The following is a 21,381-nucleotide window of genomic DNA, read 5'->3' on the forward strand; positions in this document are numbered from 1 at the left end:
GTTATGACAACATGACAGCACCTTATCTCTGCCTCAGCAAACGTTACGAGACCTATTAGCTTATAGCTAGCTTTAGTAGCTAGTGCTAGCTCTCTGACTAGCTGCACCACCGGCTAGCAGCGGTACAAACTACAAACTAAACTATTAGCATTGATACAACTCTGTACAGAAAAATAATAGACGCTCAACATTTTATTCCCTATTTTCATTAACTTCAATCTTATTTGCTGCCTAATCAAAATCCTCACTGTCAGTGACAGGCACGCTGGTGGAGTATTGACGCCAGGCGAGGGAGGGAGGGAAGAAAAGTAGGCTGTTGATTGGATAGCTTGCTGAACACAGCTGTGAGCCAGGCCAGATAAGGTTTCGCAAGTTGTGAATGGTAATTTTAAAACGGTGATTTTGTGAAGTAGGCTACAGTTTTCACTCAGCATTATTTTTTGGTAGGGACAATTCATGTTTTCATGGCTTTGGTATGGACATTTCCATAGCGTCCATACCTAAAACTACGCCTATGGGTACACGTAACACTGGTGGTACCTTAGCTCCCTCTAGTGGTACACGCATAAATCTCTGAATTTTTATGAATTTTATTTTTATTATGTTTTTGGGTTGTCCGTCTGTCTGTCCATTTATACATACATCTGTGTCCTCGTCAACACAAAATCACAAGAATGCCTCAAGGGAATTGCTTGAGATTTGGCACAAATGTCCACTTGGACTTGAACTGATGAACTGATTGGATTTCGGTGGTCAATGGATAAGGTCAGTGTGACCTTGCATCTGTCTCATTCTTGTGAACACGATATTTTAAGAAACTCATAAGGGAAGTTCTTTAAATTTTACACAAACTTCCACTTGGACTGAAGAATAAACTAATAAGGATTTGGTAGTCATAAGTCAAATGTCAGTGTGAACTCACAAAATATGTTCTTGGCCATAACTGAAGAATTCATATGCTAATTATGACAAAACTACACACAAATGTTTAATAGGATCAAATAATTAAGTGATGACACTTTATATCCAAAAGGTTAAAGGTCAACTTCACTGTGACATCATAATGTTCTGTATAAAACACTTTTCTGGCCATTATTCAACGTCGTATCTCAGGAACAGAAGGGGAGACATTTGGTCAGATACTGAATTGGTGACTCTAAGCTTGGGTGCCCACCTTGAAACTGCTGATTGTATATAGATCCTCTGTGCTGTTGAGGGGACAATGGGTGTGAAGCATCCATGTTTTCACAGACATGGATGTAAACTGTAAGAGAAACTTGAGTGGTAAGCGGAGGCATACAACCGCGGGGTGGGAATTCCAGTTCTTTTTTTAAAATTATTTCTAAGCGGATTTATTGATGTTTTTTTATGATAGACATCAGAGATAAGAATATCCTTTAAAGTGTGAATTACTCTAAATCTAATGCTGTATATCTGACTTAGTTATAACTCTTAGAGGGCGTGTGATTTCAGATGCATTTTTTTTTTTCATTTTGACTGGTTAAAGAAATCAAACATACTCCCTATGATGATTGGTTTGTTTTTCCAGATCTGTCAGAGAAGAAGAGCGACCTGCGAGTGTGTGACGCTGGGACGTGTCGCTTTGGAGGAACCTGCCGCGAGAATGGAGCCGACATAAAGTGTGTTTGCCAGTTCCATGTGAGTGACACACACGCACACACACACACACACACACACACACACACTGATTTGCCTGTTCTTTGTGTCTCACCTGTAGTTGTTTACATTTGGTTTCATATTCACACTGACTTATTAGAAACAAACTAAGATGAGTAAATATGAAGTCATCCAGACAGACAGGTCAGTCTGTGATTGGACAGTCTTGGTGATGCCATCCAAGCCCGGTTCTAGGCAGGCATATATGAGGGGGCAGTCATAAATGTGAAGGGGGCATCATGCTCCAGCACATTTTTGCCATAGGTAGAGCTGACAAATAAAGGTCACTCACTCACAGGATATGGAGATGCTGTGTGAGTGTCCTATAGAGGGTGTCAATGCACCATGGTCTCAAATGTGCTCGCCGCTTGTTTTGTTGTTGATAACAGTGTTTTCTACATGTAATTGACCTATGGCTAAGCCACGCCCCCCTCCACTCACTCGGACAAACTATCAACATTCAGTGACCGGCGCTATGGCAGGTGTCACAGTACACAGCATTTCGCAGGAGGTAATTCACATTTTTTGGGGTCACACCTCCTTGCCCAGCCTCTCAGGATACCTTGTGTCAGAGTTGCATGTACCCCATGCACACCGCTTGACCATTTGTAAACTTCAAATCTCAGAAAAGCTCATAAAACCGAACAAAACTGACTTTCTGTAATGCATTTCAATGAACGTCCAGGCAGAGAATGTCCAAGTGTATGGGAATGGCTATATGCACTGTGATTGGCTCATCGCGTTTGAGGGCGGGACTTAGCCATAGGCCAATTTGGTTGTTGTTAGCTGTGTGTTCAACCCCCAACCTAAAGAATCAATCAGTCAATCAATTTTATTTATAAAGCCCAATATCACAAATCACAATTTGCCTCACAGGGCTTTACAGCATACGACATCCCTCTGTTCTTTGGACGCTCGCAGCGGAAAAGGAAAAACTTCCCAAAAAAAACTCCTTTAACGGGAGAAAAATATCAAAAGAAATGGACTGCACTCTGTCAGGCCTCTACCCTAAGACCTGTCCAACTTGGGTGTCCCACCTTAAGACTAAGCTCCTGCTGGTATAGCTCTTAGGGTCACTGAGGCACGCAAACCCCCTGACCACAATAAGGTGGCAATCCCTCAGGGAGGAAAACTGAAAAATAAAATAAACAAAAAATAAGATAAAAATTAAGAAAAAATAAAATAAAAATATCCTTCATCCAGGCACAACCAACATCTTAACATTTATCTTATTGGATGGCCATTAGGCATGTAGGCATATGAAATAAATTTGAACCTAATAATTACAATAACCTCAATATAGCCAGTATTTACCAAAGCTAGTCTTATAAAAAAAACTTCTTAAACTAACAGAACTAACAAACACAACAGATATAGGCTAGAACAAAACATTTTATATTTTTTTTTGTTTTGGTTTGTTTTTTTTGTCTTTTTTTTTTTTTTTTTTTTTTTAGCAATTTAACAGATTTCTCTTCATTCCACTCTCCTTTGAGCTGCTGAAAGCTGCAGGAGTGAAAAGTTAATAAAAGCTTTGTAAAAATCGCTGTGATTATCAAAAAACAGAGTGCAGAACTAGAGGCTGGGCGGGGCTTTATGTAGGGGTCTGGCACACAGGGCATTTGTCCTCGGTATGTGACGTGCAGCAGGCACTCATGTCTCGCTGTGTTTGTGTGATTAAAGAAATGTTTGCATTGACAGGCTCACACTCTATGCTCACACTGCTATATTTACTTTTGTTTGCTATATTTATTTTTGCTTTTTGTTGTTAACTATATAGGCTATTAAGTATCTCACCACACGAGACGCTATGACGAGTTTAACGGAGCTTCACTTTATTGCTGCATTCTGCTTCACTGAGACTGAGAAACCTGACGCCGATGCATCGTGGCTCATTTGCATACTAAACAGTGATTGGGTGTTTACTGGGGGGAGGGTCTCTGCCGACTGCAGACAGTAGATCACACACAGCCGGCACACAGCACAGAGTGGAGTGCAGATAGATGAGAAAACTTTTCTGTTTTGTGCCTTTTTCGGTGGATTTGATTTGAGGGGGCAAGACATTTGTTTAAGGGGGCATTGCCCTCTCTTGCCCCTGTGTAGACCCGGCCTCAGTGCCATCTTGAATCATCAGCGCTACATGGACCCACATAGGGAAATCACATTCTGACTCTGATGTGTTCATTGATCCTCTCTGAAGTTACCAACAGTTAAACATTATGAGCATCATTAGCCATGACTTCGTGTTTTCGTTCTTCACTGTTCCCGTCATCTGACGGTTAATGGTCTCTTTGTTTGTGAGGGCAAGGAGGGCGCGCAATTCCTTGTCTCCCTAGTTGCTCATCTTTACAGTGTCTGTCAGGTTTGCGTTTCCCTCTTGTTACTAGCTGCTTGCTAATTCCTGCTATCAGCTGTTTCCTGTGTATCCACTGCCAGTCGCTCACACGTGCGGCATCATCAACAGCTCCTCCCACAAGTCTTCAACAGCCCCTACCGTTGCGGAAGGCCATCTTTTTAAACTAAAAGGTTCCACCAATATGACTACCCTACGAGGCGGAACCTCGCTGAGGCACCTCAAATCAACTCACCAATCCGGCTCTGTGTGTCTAAATGCTGGCAAAACAGACCAACATTCGCGGAAAATCTGGCAGTATAAGGGAGCGATCACACAGAAATGAGACGCTCGAGACGCAGACTCTTCAAAGACGCTTGAAACGTTGGAAGCGCTTATTCAGTGCATGCTAGACAAAAAAACAGCAAGGAGCGCCTGTGGAGCGGGGGTGTGTGCGCAACACACACACACACACACACACACACACACACACACACACACCTCCTGTCATCTCGCTATGTCTCCCCTTGAATATAGTGTTTCCCTCAAAGACAGTAGAGACAGTACTAGCTTACATGAAACTATCATGAGCTATCACATCAAATCCAACTTTGTGTATATAGCACTTTTCATACATAAAAATGCAGCACAAAAACTGTGAACTACAAAATAAGGTCACCAGCCCTCTCACACATCCCACTATCTCAACTAGCTGCTACAATGATATTGTCGTCGTCAATTACATTGTACTCACCAGACAAATTCGTTGCGCTGCTCGCACAGCTCCATGCATGTCCCCTCCAGTGTTTGTTCGAGTACTGTGGTGTGTGTGTGTGTTGTATAATTCTTAAAAATCAAAGTCAGGATAAATTTCTCATCTTCGGATTGCATTGTGTTGTCTGTCGCTCGTAAATGCCGTAAACTGCCGTAACTGGCCAAACTGCCACAACAAAACAGGAAGGAGGATTTGATTGGTTGCCTGGGGCAATGACGACAATGACGAATAGTGCTACTGGCGTCTGACGCTCAAAAAGTTGAAAATATTTTAACTTTTCAGCATCTACGCACGTCTAAAAACGCACGTCTACAAAAACGCGTGTCTAAAAAAACCAGCCATTTAAAAAGATGCTTTAACGCCGGTCAGACGCGCCGTATCATAGGAAAACAATTGTTTTACTGGCGTTGCGCTTCTAGCGCTTCATCTCTGTGTGATCGCCCTCTAAAAGGGGCTAATGTGTCTATGTGAAAATAAAAGGTGAATTACTTACATATTATCTAGTTTTACTGACTTTAAGAGTATTTTATTAATCCTTACGATTATTTTACTGTGTGTGTTTCAGTGTCATAAGAAGTACATCCCTGTATGCGGGTCAAACGGAGACACGTACCAGAATGAGTGTTTCCTGAGAAGAGCCGCCTGCAAGAAACAGAGAGCTATCACCATCATGTCAGAGGGACCGTGTTACCACGGTAACACACACACACACAGTCACATTTTACAGTCAGAAATGTGGTGGACAGTTATCTTGCTGACTTTAAACTTATTTTGAATATATATTTAAAGTAGTCATGGAGGAGGCTTGGAAATTATATTTAGACCATCTTGTTTGGAAATAAAAATTCATAGGAAAATTTAATTAAGCTGTGAATAAATGAACTATGGTAAAAATCCTGAAGCCATGATTTCTGTTGACATAAAATGTATCCAGAAATTTGGTACAGCTGGTTATAAATCAGTCAAATACAAAAAGCCTGTAACAAGTCCTCTTCATGAGTGATATATTGTTCAGTTTGTGTCGGACCAACCTCTGAGGCATAATTTTTTATTATTTCATTGATCTAAATATGTTGGACATGTGTTCTGATAGGGAACTGCTTCCTGTCAGCTGATAATTTCAAAACATGTCTGTGTGTCTGTCTCTCTGTCAGATGGTGCTTCAGGATCTGGTGATGGAGGTAAACAGATTCATATATTACCAATACACTCTTATGTTGGTTTTATAATGCAATATTTTGAATCTGATAATAATAGTAATAACAGCAACAACAACAACAACAACACAGTAACAATAACAACAATAATGCTAATAATAATAATAATAATAATAATAATAATTATTATTATTATTATTATAATAACACATGTAGAAGCCATGTTTATTGTGATGTTTTTGTCTCTGCAGATGATGAGGGCTCAGGTCGCGGTAAAAAGGCCTCGAAATGTGGAAACTGCAAGTTTGGAGCTGAATGTGATGAAGACTCTGAAGACATGCTGTAAGGACACACACACACACACACACACACACACACACACACACACACATCCGTGTTTTAGATTTATCCACATAAGTATGGACATGGTCTCAGTATGTGTGCAAAGATATATTCTGATTTTGTTAATGCACACTCAGAGTGAAGTTTCACAAACATGATTTTCATTTTTTTGTAAGGAGGGAAAAAAACTCAAAAATATGTCAGTAGTTAAAACAAAAGTCAAAAATATGTCAAGCAAACAAAAAAGTGAAAAAATGTTGGGAGTAGTTCGGACTTAACTTTTATGGATCCGACATTCAGTCCGGAAATGGGGCTGGCAGGGTTGGTGGGTATGGGTAGCACAGTATGGGGGCATAATTGGTTGGTGGGATAGGATCCAAGGGATGGCTTTCTTTTTTTTTGTTATTTTTCAGCGAAAAAAAAAAAGTCAAAAAAAGTTAATAACTTAAAAATTATGGCGAAAAGGTAGTTTCTTGCAACCCTATAATTAAGATAAAAATATTTACAAACGAAAAAACACTTGTGATTGCTGATAAGTAGTGTTTAACTTTTGATTTTTCAGCAGCATGTGTCACTGACATCAGACTCAGAGCGCAGCAGACCAGTGGAAAATGTCTCCATCAGCATATTATTTTACATCAATAAAATCTATTTTATCATTATTTTGAGTCACATTGTTGAAAGAATTTAGTCGTCTGTGTTCAAGCAGGATAATAGGTCTCCATTCATTGCACATCGGGCTTTCTATTTCCTTGTCGGAGATGTTTTCTTTTTTAATTATATGATAGCTATTCTCCCTTAACTCACCAGTAAAGAATACCTTTGTCCATTTCAAATAACCCGTGGCAATAATAATATCCCTGTTCTCTGATTCACTGTGAAACTTTTTTATGCAATTCATGCAACAATCAGACCAGATGACTTCTTTACTCAGCCTAATGGGGCCGGCCTTTATCTGTCAACCAACCAAAAACAATCAATCAATCAATCAAAAACACAAACTGGAACTGGAACTGGAACATGAAATCTTATATGGCTAACAGATATTGCTTCTTTGAGTTTACATTATGGCTAAAGGGGAAAAAAACAACAGTAAACAGATGGCATGATTAGTGTTGCGTTCAAGGTCCCCCCAAAAAACGGGAGAAAAACACAATCGAATCCCGTGCCAACGAACAAAGCTTCAAATTTTTTGGGTCAGCCCTAAATCCCACATGCAAGGGGCTAGCCATAAGGTTGTTGTTTTCAGCAAGTTGGCCTTGAATAGCTGATGTTGGGCTGTAGAGCTGTGTTACTTGTTATGACCTAAGGTGTATTTTAATAAACCTGCCTTTGGTTTAATTTATTCTTTCAAGCTTTATTCCTTCTCATCTTATCTGAGTTCTGTTGTATGTTTGTGCTTCATAGATTTAATTGCAAACTACAACTGTTTAGTAAGTTAAAGATGCGTTGCTGCTAACGACAGCTTGAAGTGGCGAGGAGGTCTTAAAGTTTTTTTGCAAGGTCTTAAAAAAGTCTTAAAAAGGTATTGAAATTAACCTCAGGATTCCTGTTTTTACCTTAAAAAATTAGCTTTTGTTTCTATTTAAGCCCCTAACTCCTTTGATAGGAATTTTTTTGAATTCCTTACTAAACTTATGCTGGATTTATCAGAGTTTAGCCTGATAATAGGAGGCGACTTTAATGCGGTCTGGTTGCACTCACTGGATAGAACTGGAGTAGCTGAGGGGACAAGCCAGATCTTGTCCTCGAACGAGATTTTCTAATTAAAGATCCCAATCAGTTACTGAGGAAATTTTCTGATTTTCTTATCCATAGGACTATGCAAATTGAGTATTTACACAGTGCACAGCCAAGCCATTTATGGGCTCAGAAACTCAACACCAATGAAGATTTGGCAAATATATCCTCAGTCAAATCTGCCACAGGTAAATTGTGCTCTGCCCCAGCTGAAGTCAACAATATCTTTCGTTCATTTTACTCTAGTTTATACTCTTCTGAGATCTTGCAGGAGTTTTTTTGAACCCCCTCCAGCTTCCAAAGCTGATGCTACCTTTGAACTTGAGGCCCCCCATAACCAGCTCAGTGGCCTAGCGGTAGAGTGTCCGCCCTGAGACTGGCACTCGGTATCAGGGGTTGGAATTGGGGGGTTAGATCACCCATTGCCTCCCTGCTTGGCACTCAGCATCAGGGGTTGGAATTGGGGGGTTAGATCACCACATGATTCCCGCGCGCAGCACCACTGCTGCTCACCCATCCCTCAGGGGATGGGTCAAATGCGGAGAACAAATTTCACACACTCAGCTGTGTGACAATCAGTGGGCTTTAATACTGACTGAGCTACACAGAGCATGAATAAGGGTGAATCCCCAGGGCTTGATGGTATGCCCCCAGAATTTTATATGGCCTTTTGGCCTCAGGCCTCTTTTACTGCAGATGTTTCATTCTGCAATAAAGAAGGGTTCTTTTTTCCAGAATGTTAATATTGCTATTGTTTCTTTTAAGAAAGGGTAAGGACCCCTCTGGAGTGCTCTAGTTACTGCCCTGTATCAATCTTGAATGTGGATATTAAGTTGTTTGCTAAAACCATAGCTTCCCGATTAGAACTGCATCTATCCATTTTAATTCATCCAGACCAAACTGGTTTCATTAAGAATCGCCTGGCCTCAGATCATGTCCCCATCACTGAAGCTTCTGAGACCGCAGATTCCTCAAATGCCATCTTGTCACTTCATGCGAGAAGGCATTTGATCGGCTCGAGTGGCATTTTCTATGGCAGGTTTTTGGGGATACTTTTTTAACAATGATTCAAGTCTTGTATAAAGACCCATCAGCAATAGTATTGACTGAGACCACGTTCTCAGCAATTTTTTATTTCTCGGGGTACTCGACTGGGTTGTCCCCTTTCTAGGGCTGTCAATCTTCCCCCAAAATCAGATTTGAATTTTTAATGTTTTTTACGTTAAAAATTCGAATAATATTCAAATTTTTCCTTGGTATAGGCTATAGCCTATGCCTACCACCGCATTTTTATATTTTTTGTGTTATAATGACATTATTTTAATATTTTGCATCACATGCATTAGTGAGCGTCTCCAGCTTGTCAGCACAGCAGTGTCGACACCGCTGTGCTGACAAGCTGGAGACGTGTTGTTCCTCCTCACTTCAAGTCGCTGTCATTAACTTTTAACCTGCAAAAGCAGCAGTGCCGCAACATTGTAGGAATTTATGAAAGCCCTTGTGAACATTTCAGTAGTTACACATTAAAACAATATTTATTTGCAATTACTCTATTGAACGACCCCGAAGAATAAGCAAACGGGCTGTGTCACTTCGGATCAAAGAGATGCGCCCTGTCACTGTCAGCGCAGGGCTGACAGGGCACCCTCCGCTGAGAAGAAAAAGAAGAGAGGAGAGGAGAGGAGAGGAGATGGATTGTAGGTCTGTTTGTAAACGGGGCTTCTCTGACAGTCATGTATTTCCCCAAAAAACATCTCTTAATGCACGGTAGCGCGCCATTTTTCTTTATTTTGTTTTTGTTTGTTTTTTTAAAATATTCGAACCCTAGTTTCCAACTTCGAATATGCTTATTTTTGCAATAATTCGAATTGTTTTCGAATAGCGAAGTTCATTCTGACAGCCCTACCCCTTTCACCCTTGCTGTTTGTTTTATCTTTAGAGCCTCTAGCCCAGGCTGTCCGGCAGTCAGCTAGGCATTTCCTTATTATGGCACATAACACCAAACACTTTATTTACTTGTACGCAGATGATATTCTTCTTTTTCTCCAAAATATCTCTCACTCTCTTTCTTTCTTTTTGAACATCTTTAAGGACTTTAGCCAGGTTTTGGCATATAAAATCAACAGGGAAAAATCAGCATTACTAACTTTGAACTCTTCCGCTAGGCAGATGTCTTCCTCGGCAGCCATTCTAAATATCCCTGTGGTCCAGACTTTTAAGTATCTGGGAATATCAATTTTTCCTACGGTTTCAAATACAGTAACTAACAACTATAAGAAAGTCTTTGCTGAGGTGGAATCTAGCCTTCATAAATGGAGCTCTTCATCTTTGTCTTTTCATTCCCATATATCAGTAATAAAAATCAATATCCTGGCACGCATAGATTTTGTTAGTTCCATTCTCCCTTTGGCCCCTCCTACAGACTACTGGAAGAAGATTCACTCATTGATGTCTAAATTTAGCTGGGCTTGAAAAAGACCGAGACTGAAATTATCTGCTCTCCAAAGAACAAAAAAGGATGGTGGATTAGGGCTCCCAAACTTCCAGTGGTATTATTGGTCCTTTGTGTTGAGCCCTCTTTCCACGTGGTTTGATACAGCATCTTGTGCATCTTAGCGTCCTGTTGAGGAAAATATTGTTCAGCCCCACAGACTACAAGACCTTATTTATTCTAATGTTTCTGTGAAACACTCTAAATTGAAATTTGGCTTCATTATCTCACAGCTTATTTCCGTCAGGAAAATGGTTGAAAAACTTTGTAAAGTGACCCCAGTTGGTATCTTCAATCTCCCATATTCTTCAACTCTGGTCTCAAGTTGGGAGGGCACCCTATAAATTTTCCCGCCCGGTCAAGTAAGGGTATATTTACACTGTCTGATGTTGTTGGGGCTGAAGGTCTCCGCTCATTCACAAACATTCAGAAAGACTTTAACCTACCTGGTACCTCCTTTTTTCTTTTATCTTCAGTTGCGTACAGCAATGCGAACTTATGGGGTGCCCTGGGACTGTACTCTCAGTTCACATCCTTTTCATAAGGTGTTGACGGTTCATAGGGGGGTGGTTTCTGCTGTATGTGCTACTTTGATGCAGGCTCCAAATAGGCCACTCCCTCTTGACAGAGTGTGGAAGCAGGTTGACAGTGTTTTGGATTGGCACATTATCTGGCAAAACCTGTAGTTATCTTCCAGAAACCCCAACCACAGAATTATTCATTTCAATTTCACAGGTCTTATCTCACTCTACGCACTCTATTTAAACTTATAGCCTTGCCATCCCCTAATGGCACCCTATGCCCTCAAAACAGCTTAGGCACTTTTTATCATATGGTTTGGGAGTGCCCAGGTGTTGTGGATTTCTGGAAGAAAGTGTGTGGTGTCCTATCCATATTATTGTCTAAACAGATTCCTTTTTCACGTGCTATATTATTACTTAATGATTCGTCTGGCTTGGACCTGCCTGTCAAACTCAAACGCCTTTTTCTGGCCGGCCTCACTGCTGCAAAAAGGCTGATAGCATGCAGATGGAAACCTCTCCATATACTATCTAAAAATGGCTGCTAGATTTTATAGATATAGCAATCATAGACTGCTGGGCAGCCAATCTGCATCTCGCCAAACCTGAAAATATTTCATATTGGAATGGTGCCATTATCACCTTAAAATCTTTATTATAGCCATCTATGATCCTTCCTTTGGGTCCTGTGGGTGGGTGGGAGTGGAGGGTATGGGATGTGGTACTTTTGCAGTTATCTTTATTGTTTATTTTTATTATTTCTCTTCTTTTTTTATTATCTCTCTCTCTCTCATTAGCATTGGGGCATGTGCTAGGTGTGTGGGTGTATACACATACTCATACATATGATGTTATATGTATGAGTATGTGTATACTCATACATATGATGTTATGTGTGTTTACATGTAATTTAGTTACTAATCTTTATTTCGAACATGTAAACAAATAACAGGGTGGCACGGTGGTGTGGTGGTTAGCACTGTCGCCTCACAGAAAGAGGGTTCCAAGAGTCCAAAGACGTGCAGATTGGGGACTAGGTTACTTGATAACTCTAAATTGTCCGTAGGTGTGAATGTGAGTGTGAATGGTTGTTTGTCTCTATGTGTCAGCCCTGCGATAGTCTGGCGACCCTCCAGAGGAGGAAGCGGTTAGAAGATGGATGAATGAAACAAATAACAAATACAGTAAATAAACAAACAGAAGAAACAAAGGGCTGAAGTAAAAACTTAACTTAATCCCACCCCTCTTCGTAATTCAAAATAAATTGATTATCTAGCTTCCTTATATATATATTAAATAATTATATATGTCTGTATATCAATATGGATATATAAATTTACTATCAATAACCACACCCACGATGGAGAAAAACAAAACAAAACAAAACAGATAGATGGTAAATCAGGAAAGAACAAAATAAACTAAACAGATACACAGTAAACATCCAGTTATGATCAATCCCCTTCATCCCTGAACCTTGTGAAAATCAAATTTTTGTACAGATTTTTAAAACACTTCATGTTTGGACATCCCTTGAGCTCCTCATTTAAACCGTTCCACCGCTTCACCCCAAAAACAGAAATACAAAAACTTTTCTTGATTGTGCGCACCCTATAATTTTTGAAATTAAATAAACCCCTTAAAATATAACTCCCTTCTCTTTCAGTGAACAATCTTTGAATATTATGTGGTCGTTGATTATTTTTTGCTTTGAATAATATTTGTGCTGTTTGAAAGTCCACCAGATCTGCAAATTTGAGTATTTCTGACTCTAAGAATAATGTATTTGTATGATCCCGGTAACCAGCCTTGTGAATAATCCTTATTGCGCTTTTTTGGAGGATGAATAATGAATGTATTGTATTTTTGTAATTGTTGTGCCATACTTGTGCACAGTAACTTAAATAAGGTGAAACCAGTGAACAGTAAAGAACCCGGAGTGAATTGTGATCTAGAAACTGTTTGGCTTTATTTAATATTGCAATACTTCTTGATACTTGGGAATGTATGTTTTTTATATGTGGTTTCCAACTGAGTTTTTCATCGATAGTTGTTCCAAGAAATTTGATTGCCTTAATTCATTCTATAATAACCCCATCTATTTGAATATTTATATGTATGTTTATGTTGTTGTTACCAAATAATTTTACTTTGGATTTGTTCAAGTTTAATGATAATTTGTTACTGTTGAACCATATTTTCAATTTACTCATTTCTGTTGTGATTTCCTGCAATAGTTTCATTAAATTATCACCAGAAAAACGGATATTTGTGTCGTCAGCAAACAAGACAAGTTTCATTACTTAAGATACATTACATATGTCATTGATATACAATATGAAAAACTTTGGTCCTAACACTGACCCCACCACAAGTTATGACCAAACATGAAGAGGAACAATCTCCCAGCTTCACAAACTGTCTCTTGTTGCTTAAGTAGCTTTTAACCCAGTTTAAAACTATACCCCTGATGCCATATCGTTCCAGTTTTTTATTAATATGTCATTTATTGTGTCAAATGCTTTCCTTAAATCGATGAATATTCCAACTGCATGTTTTTTCTGCTCTATGGAATTGGTCATTTCTTAAATTAATTCTAATAAGGCCAGTGATGTTGATCTGTGTGCTCTAAATTCATATTGACTATCAGTAAGTAGGTTGTGTTTATCAGTAAATTAGTCCAGTCAGTTATTGAAAAGTTTTTCGAGAACTGCGGAAGTAGTGAGACAGGTCTGTAGTTTGTGAAGTGGTGTTTGTTCCCGGATTTGTACAGAGGAATGACTTTAGCTGTTGTCATTCTGTTTGGAAATGTACCGGATGGGAATGATAAGTTACATATATATGTGAGTGGTTTTGATATTCCGTCTATAACTTTTTTCAGTATCATCATGTCAGTGTCATCACAGTCAGTTGATATTTTGTTCTCACATTTCCTAACAATATCAACAATACTATACGAATATGTCAGTTGATATGTATGGTACATATGGGTTTGTGTATGTTATGTATTCACTACTTAATATGCTCAACCGAGTTCCTAGAATTGTTTTGTAAAAACTACTGGCCTAATGGTCCCCTAGAGGTTTGTGGGATGGGGAGAGGGTTTGTTTCTTATTTTTCATTTTGCTATTTTTTTATGGAAAAATTCAATAAATAATTGATCACAAAAAAAAATGTTGGGAGTAAAAAATAATTTTTCAGGCAAAAAAAGTCAGAAAGATGTCATGCAAAATAAAAGTCAATAATGTTGGTAGTAAAAAAAAAAAAAATACTCCGTTTGTCAGGCAAATAAAAACATCAGAAATGTTGTCAGTGAAAAAAATTCAAAAACATGCTAAGCATGAAAAAAGTTAAAAATGTCAGTAGTGAAAAAACGTAAAATATGTCTGGAGTGATACCAAAAGTCAAAAATATGTTAAGTAAAAAAAAAAAAAGTGAAAAATGGCAAGAGTGAAAAATAAAAAAGTGTCAAGCATGAAAAAGCAAAAAATGGCAGGAGTGAAAAATAGTCAAAAAAATATATGTCAGGCATAAAAATAATTTAAAAATGTTGGGATTGAAAAAAACGTCAAAAATATTGTTGACATGAAAAAAAGTCAAAAAGATGTCAGGCAAAAACAAAAAAGTCAAAAATGTTGGGAGCGAAAACAGTGTCAAAAATATGGCAGGCATGAAAAAGTAAAAAATGTCAGTATTTAAAAACTCAAACATGGAAAGCATAAAAAAGTTAAAAAAAATATCTGTAATTAAAAAAAATCCCAGGAATTGTTAATGATTACATGTAACAACAACACAAATAAGACGATCTTGATGTTTGTGTTTGTTTCCAGCTGCATGTGTAACATTGTGTGTAACGGCCACAACGACAACCCAGTGTGTGGCAGTGATGGCATCACCTACGACACGCCCTGCCATGTCCGCGAAGCTTCCTGCCTCAAACAGCTCAAGATCGACATCAAACACGTGGGACGTTGCCAAGGTAACAAGAAAATACATCACTGTGATTAATGAACAGAAAAACTGCACAACACATACAGATATCATGTCAGCTGACACCATATCAACCACAAGCCACGAGGAGGAGGAGAAGGAGGAGTTGAAGAGAGGATAGGCCATCGTGCTTTAGAAACAAGCCCAAAAAACTGCAACCTGCGACTACCAATATTTGTAAGCGACTTTACAAAAACACAAGCCCAAAGTTGTGGCAACCCTGCTTGTGGGAGATCACGTTATCACCACATGACTGAATCGTGCCTGCTGATTGGCTTCTGAGGCACAAATTCTGACTTTTATGCACCTCTCCTTTACCATCTACACGCCTTTCATTTGTTTTCTTTTTGAGATAGTATAAATACTCAATAATGTAAAATTGCACATTGTCAAAACAACATTTATCATACTATCGTAGACGATATTTATCGCTCACCTATAGTCCAAGGTCAAAGTTTCAAAGTTCAAAGTCGGTGTGACCTCACAAAATATGTTTTTGGCCATAATTCATTAAGTCATACACTAATCATGACAAAACTTCACACAAATGTCTAATAGGATAAAATAATGTAGTGATGACATTTTATATCCAAAAGGTCAAAGGTCAACTTCACTGTGACATCATAATGTTTTGCAAAAAAAATTTCCTGGCCATTACTCGTTATATCTCAGGAACAGAGAGACATTTGGTCAGATACTTATAGTATTTGTACATTACAAAAGTAATCACATACAAAATATTTATTCAGTATTAAGTAGAGACAATAAGTCATGATTTCTGATCATCTTTAATACAAGCTGACATGGATTTCTCACTCCTCAATGATTTATTCATTTGTTTATTTTTTCTTATGTCTTCATAGGCTGGAGACTTTATCGCTGCTTCTGTTATGGAAATGACAGGAATATGATGTAACTCATTAAAAATAGCTAAAAGCTGTAGAAATGAGCGATGACAATGGGTGTTGTTCTGGTTTTATTTAAAGCAGTGTTGATACTGCCACCTGCTGTTCCACCCTTCCACTGAAACAGACTAGAACAAAACAAAGATGAATAATGAGGAGATAAAATATGAAAATACATCACAATAACACATCTTATTTCTTCTTCTGTGGTTTCAGATAAAAGCAGGAAAGATGACAGCATGAAGACCAAACCAGACATCTATGGTAAGACCCCTCCACTACAGTCTGCCCGTAGTTTATATTGTATATTTCTGTAAGAGCCAATGAGAAACCAGTTTATCATCTTTTTTTCCCAAGCTGTGTCCAAGCCTGGTGAGGGTGAGGGGTTTGTGGACAGCCACACCCCCTGTCCTGAAGACTACACCCAGTTCTGTGAACACGGCCAATGTGAGATGAGACACAGCCTGCCCACCTGCAGGTAACACCCGACTGTCTGTCTTCAACCAATCAGAGTGCTCCGCAGAGACAAGGAAGTTGGGGCTGTTAAAGAGTTAAAACTTAATTTTAGGCCACTCTTCCATTTTAGTGCAATTCACAGTCAGGGGCAAGTATTCAGCTCCTGTACATGAAGGTCCAGTGTGCAGGATTTAGTGGTATCTAACTGTGAGGTTGCAGAACTGAAACTTCTCCTGTGTGCCAAACCTGTTGGGAGAACTATAGTGGCTGACATGAAAATGTGAATGGCCCTATTTAGAACCAGTGTTTGGTTTGTCCATTCTGGTCTACTGTACAACAACATGGTGGACTCCCTGGAAGAAAACCCTGCTCTGTATGTAGATATAAACGGCTCATTCTAACAAATCATAGTTTCAGATGATCATAAACAAAGCAAACATAGTTATGAATAATATATAAGAATTCTGCCAATAAATGACTCTGAATCCTACACACTGGACCTTTAAGTTAAAGTACTAATCCCATATTGTAAAAAATACTCTATTACAAGTCTAAGTCCTGCAGTAAAAAATGTTACTTAATTAAAAGTTTGCAAGTATAACAAGGAAAATGTACTTACGGTATTAAAAGTAGGGCCACACTATGAGAAACTATGTACCAGACTAAGACTTTTTATCTTTTTTATCTTTATCTTTTTTTATGTCAAACTATACAATGACTTTTTTCATATTTGTTATGGCATACTATACTATTACTTTAAATAAATGTACTTTTTTAATGACTGTATGCATTCCTTCATTATATTTTTAGTGTATGCTATAATGTGACTTTTTTAAATTGACCTTTTTTAATGACAGTATGCATTCCTTAATGATATTTTAGAGCATACTAAACTATGATTTGTGCATCACTTTTTTATGGCTTACTAACAATCCAGACAAATTCATGCCAATGTTTTTGTGTGTGTCAGGTGTGAGGCAGCTTATGGTGGTCCTCAGTGTGATCAGCTTCTGGACTTCAACATCCTGTATGTGGTGCCCAGTGGTCAGAAGCTGCACTACATCCTCATTGCTGCTATCATCGGAGCTGTTCAGATCGCTGTCATCGTAGCTGTGGTCATGTGCTTCACCAGGTACTCTCATCACTACTGTTCATACCACAAACACCACCACTGCTACCATCACAGGAAGTCGCTGTAGTGTCACAAGTTGTAGCAGAATTTACAAATATTACAGTAAACAATTATTAAACTTACCTGAAAATCCTCTTTAAATGAAAATATGACTTCATTCTATCTGCACACATGGAAAAAACCCAATATGTGTTAAAAGTAGTAGTAGTAGTGATAGTGCAGTTTACAGTGAGAGGGAAATACATCCCATTACACAACATACTTTTTGTATTTGGCAACATCTGAGGTATTGTTGTAAACTGTAATGTAAATCTAGTTAACTAAACCTTCATAGTGTTACACTGAATGCAGATCTGGTTAAAACGTGTGATGATTTTGATTAGTTAAGGGCACCATTATGTTCAGTGTTAGATACGCAGACAGATGGAGCCTTCTGTCCGTACTCTGTTTCACAAGCTGTGGTGACGGTAGGTGAAAAAACTAGTTTGTGAAAGGGAGGTGAATAGGTGCCAGGTCCACTGCAGTGTCTGACAAGAACAACGACTGGATGTCTATTAAGTGTCTTTATTAAAGTCACCGAGTAGGATGATTTCCTTTTTAGAGTTGCAATGATTTAAAATTGTCTGAAGATGATCATAAAATACATCCTTTGCTGAGGGAGGTCGATACATACAAATCACAGTAAAAGACATTGCAGAGCAAAGTGATATATTTAGACCAATACACTCAATGTTAGCTTCTTATTATGTGCAACTTACAGTAAACAATTACGATGTGGCTCCTTCTAGTGGTGCAGCGGGTGCACTGCAGTTTGACCTACTTTTGGTCTCTCGCCTGCTAATCAACAGCACTGCTGCACATGTTAACTTGCATCTCTAATTCAACAAATGTTACTCATCAACAACATAAACTGCACGGTTAAAGCCACCTGCGGTCGCTACACCTGTTAACTGAGGTGGATCAGAAACAGAAATTAATCTACATATACACAAACTCATACATGAGGATTACACCTCATCAACTTCATCCATCAGTACATATGAGATGGGATTTGCTCACTTTTAGATGCACGCACACAGTCAAACAAGCACAGAAATCCAACCTCTGTGTCAGGGGAAATACAGCTGACAGTCTGATCACTGAGGTCTGGAAATTGGCCTGGGTAGGCCAGTGAATTAAAGAAATAAAACTGACTTGTTCATGTTAGCAACTCATGAGCAAACAAACACAGACACACCTGCTGTGAGTCATCATGGTTGTTAAGCAATGATTGGACAGTTGCTGCTTGGGGGATGGGGTTTTAGTTAATTGTTACTGAGCACCTGCAGCTGAATGTTGTTGACATGTACTTCCTTTTTTGTCCTGCAGGAGGTGCACCAAGACAAAGCGTGGGCGGCGACAGAAGCAGCACCTTGGTCACTTCCCATCAGGAACGTCCTCTAGGATGATGTAGCTGCTCTTCTTCTGTTTTTGTTCTCTCTCTCATGTTTTTACAAAATACAAGTTTAAATTTTTCGTACCACACAGACTGACTACATTTTTGATATCTCGACTTTTTGGTGCCTCTTTTTTTTTCCCTTTTTTAAAAATTATTTTTTTGAATTTCTGAAAGGGGCCTTATTTTGAAGATTTTCCTCCATGTTTGATTTTTTTTTTTTTTTTTTTTTTTTGGTCTGCAGATGATTTTATGTTTCCCATCAGGCGGAGCGAAAACGTTTGTGTTTGTCGTGATGCTGCCATCCTCTCAGACTCTGAAACACTGTGGATCCTCCGGCAGGAAACTCAAACCTTATTTTTCTGATTGTATCTTCACTTTGGACCGTCCACATACAAGCTGGGAAAAACACAGATTGTCCCTTTTTATTTAAGCCCTGTAGGACGCAGGCTGATGCTGTATTTTTGTTTGTCTTTAGATTTAGTCAGGATCAGGGAAGTAAAAGCTATTTAATACCCAAATCTGAAAAATTCAACGACATCCTGAAAACTTAATGATGATATTTAAATATGACATCTAGCTGAATGTTCGGGGTTTAGATTTCCTTCTTTTTCTCAAGCTCTACAATTTCAAAAACTCAGATTTCAAGATTTTTATTTTTTAGTTCAGTTAAGTTCAGTTAAAAAAATAAAATAAAATCTGCTGCTGAAATTTGATTGGTTAAACACATATAGTCTCTCTGGGTTTTTAGCCAGGAATATAGATTCTGGAAATTTGTCTGGGATTTTCAAAATAAAATGTTATAAATTACAAATTAAGTGATACTTAAATGTCAACATTAAGTATTTACCAGTGATTCAATATCAGAATGAGGTATTCAGTTGCTGAGTTGCTTGATTGAAATTACAGTTGTGATCATTTTTTTCTTCCATAGCTGGAGTATGCCATCAATATGAAAAATAAAACAACAGATTTGTTTGCTTTTCTCCATTTTCTCATAGTGGGAACAACTTTTCTTTTTTTGTTTACTTTGTGTAATGAAAGCCTTAATACTCCAGAGGGCGATGTGTACCAGGACTACAGGATTATCAGGGACCACTGTAGCCCTCCTGGGTATTGTTGCTGAAGATGAATCTGATGGCTTGTATTCTGTTTTGCTGCATCACATAGGGTCAAAAATCATTTTTCATGCCACCCAGATAAACTTTATTTTACTTTTTTTGTATTTGTAATGATGAGACGCACCTAAAAACCAAAATGCTGTTTTTTCTACTGCTTAAAAACTGATAAAAAGTACCAGCTGACATGTACAGGTTGTTTTAATTATTTTATTGCTTCATTTTCAGATGGCGCCATTCAGGAATGGAATCCAATGGTTTTTATTGTGTGTTTTGACAAGCTAATGATAATTTAATATACTTTTTCTTATGGTCAAGTTTTTTTTCTGTTTTTTTATATATATAATTTGTGATGATGGTACGAAGTGTTTGTGTTGGTCGTTTTATTGTGGTAGAAGGAGTAGACTCAATAAGCTGCGAGGTTCCCTGAAGTATTGCTGCACTGGGATCAGATTAATTGAAGCTGAGGTCTCGGTCCTGTGACGCCTGAGGGAATCCAGGCTGATTTTGCTGTAGATGTTGCGTAATGCATGAACCAGTTGAAGTTGTTGTTTAGAGCTGTTCTGTAGTTGAACTAGAATTAAATTATGATGTTGGAAACCACAATCCATTGTGTCATCACTTTGATCCTTTCACTCACCATCTTTCCTCTCGTACTGACAGCAGGTCGGATTGGACAGAGCTTTAATAGAGTCTAAATTCATGTGTGTGATTAGTCGATTAAACGTTGCTGCCTACGGCACCAGAAACACTAGTCGCTTAATCGTGTTATTAAAATTATTATTTTGTGCACCTGTATTCACTCAATGAAAATGCCACTGTAATGATTAGGCACATCTTTGAATGATTTATTCTTCTAAAAAATATTGTTAACAAATTGACTCATCGGCTATTTAAAAGTCAGAAAAATTAGTCATTAGGAATATTTTTAATCTAAAGTAGTCTAGTAGTATAGTATAGACCGTGATCAAAAACTAAGAAAGGATTCAGTTTCCTCAAAAAAAGCCCTGACGTATTCAAAAATCTAAAATTTAATCTACAGAAGTATGTTCATAAAAAAAACAACAACAATAAAACATGTCTAATGTAAAGGAAAATAACTTTCTTCTAATACTCACTGATACTCTTGGAACAAGGGAAGCCTGATGTTTAGTGATGTATGTGCCAGTCTGGTCTATTTACAAAGGGCACATGCACCTGTCACAAACTGGCTCAGTGAATGTGACAAGAAGGGAGTCCACACAAAAGATTTACTTAAAACAAGTCGAATTTATTAAACTAAAATTAACTTAAATAATAAATGGAGTGTGTAG

At 38.3% G+C, this 21,381-nt stretch overlaps 1 protein-coding gene across 1 annotated transcript in view; it reads left to right on the forward strand.

Annotated features, from left to right (window-relative positions):
• LOC125882130 (tomoregulin-1-like) overlaps nucleotides 1-20,666 on the forward strand; it is a 35,610-nt gene extending 14,944 nt beyond the window's left edge. Inside the window, exons 2-10 of the mRNA XM_049565834.1 lie at nucleotides 1,550-1,659; nucleotides 5,347-5,476; nucleotides 5,936-5,962; nucleotides 6,190-6,280; nucleotides 14,863-15,011; nucleotides 16,144-16,191; nucleotides 16,285-16,405; nucleotides 17,354-17,515; nucleotides 18,884-20,666. Of these exons, the coding sequence (XP_049421791.1) occupies nucleotides 1,550-1,659; nucleotides 5,347-5,476; nucleotides 5,936-5,962; nucleotides 6,190-6,280; nucleotides 14,863-15,011; nucleotides 16,144-16,191; nucleotides 16,285-16,405; nucleotides 17,354-17,515; nucleotides 18,884-18,968 (923 nt within the window). The 3' untranslated portion in view covers nucleotides 18,969-20,666. The remainder of the gene's footprint in view (nucleotides 1-1,549; nucleotides 1,660-5,346; nucleotides 5,477-5,935; nucleotides 5,963-6,189; nucleotides 6,281-14,862; nucleotides 15,012-16,143; nucleotides 16,192-16,284; nucleotides 16,406-17,353; nucleotides 17,516-18,883) is intronic.
• Nucleotides 20,667-21,381: the final 715 nt, after the last annotated feature.

This window comes from Epinephelus fuscoguttatus, linkage group LG21, assembly GCF_011397635.1.
Source record: "Epinephelus fuscoguttatus linkage group LG21, E.fuscoguttatus.final_Chr_v1".
In the NCBI taxonomy this organism is placed as follows: Eukaryota; Metazoa; Chordata; class Actinopteri; order Perciformes; family Serranidae; genus Epinephelus; species Epinephelus fuscoguttatus.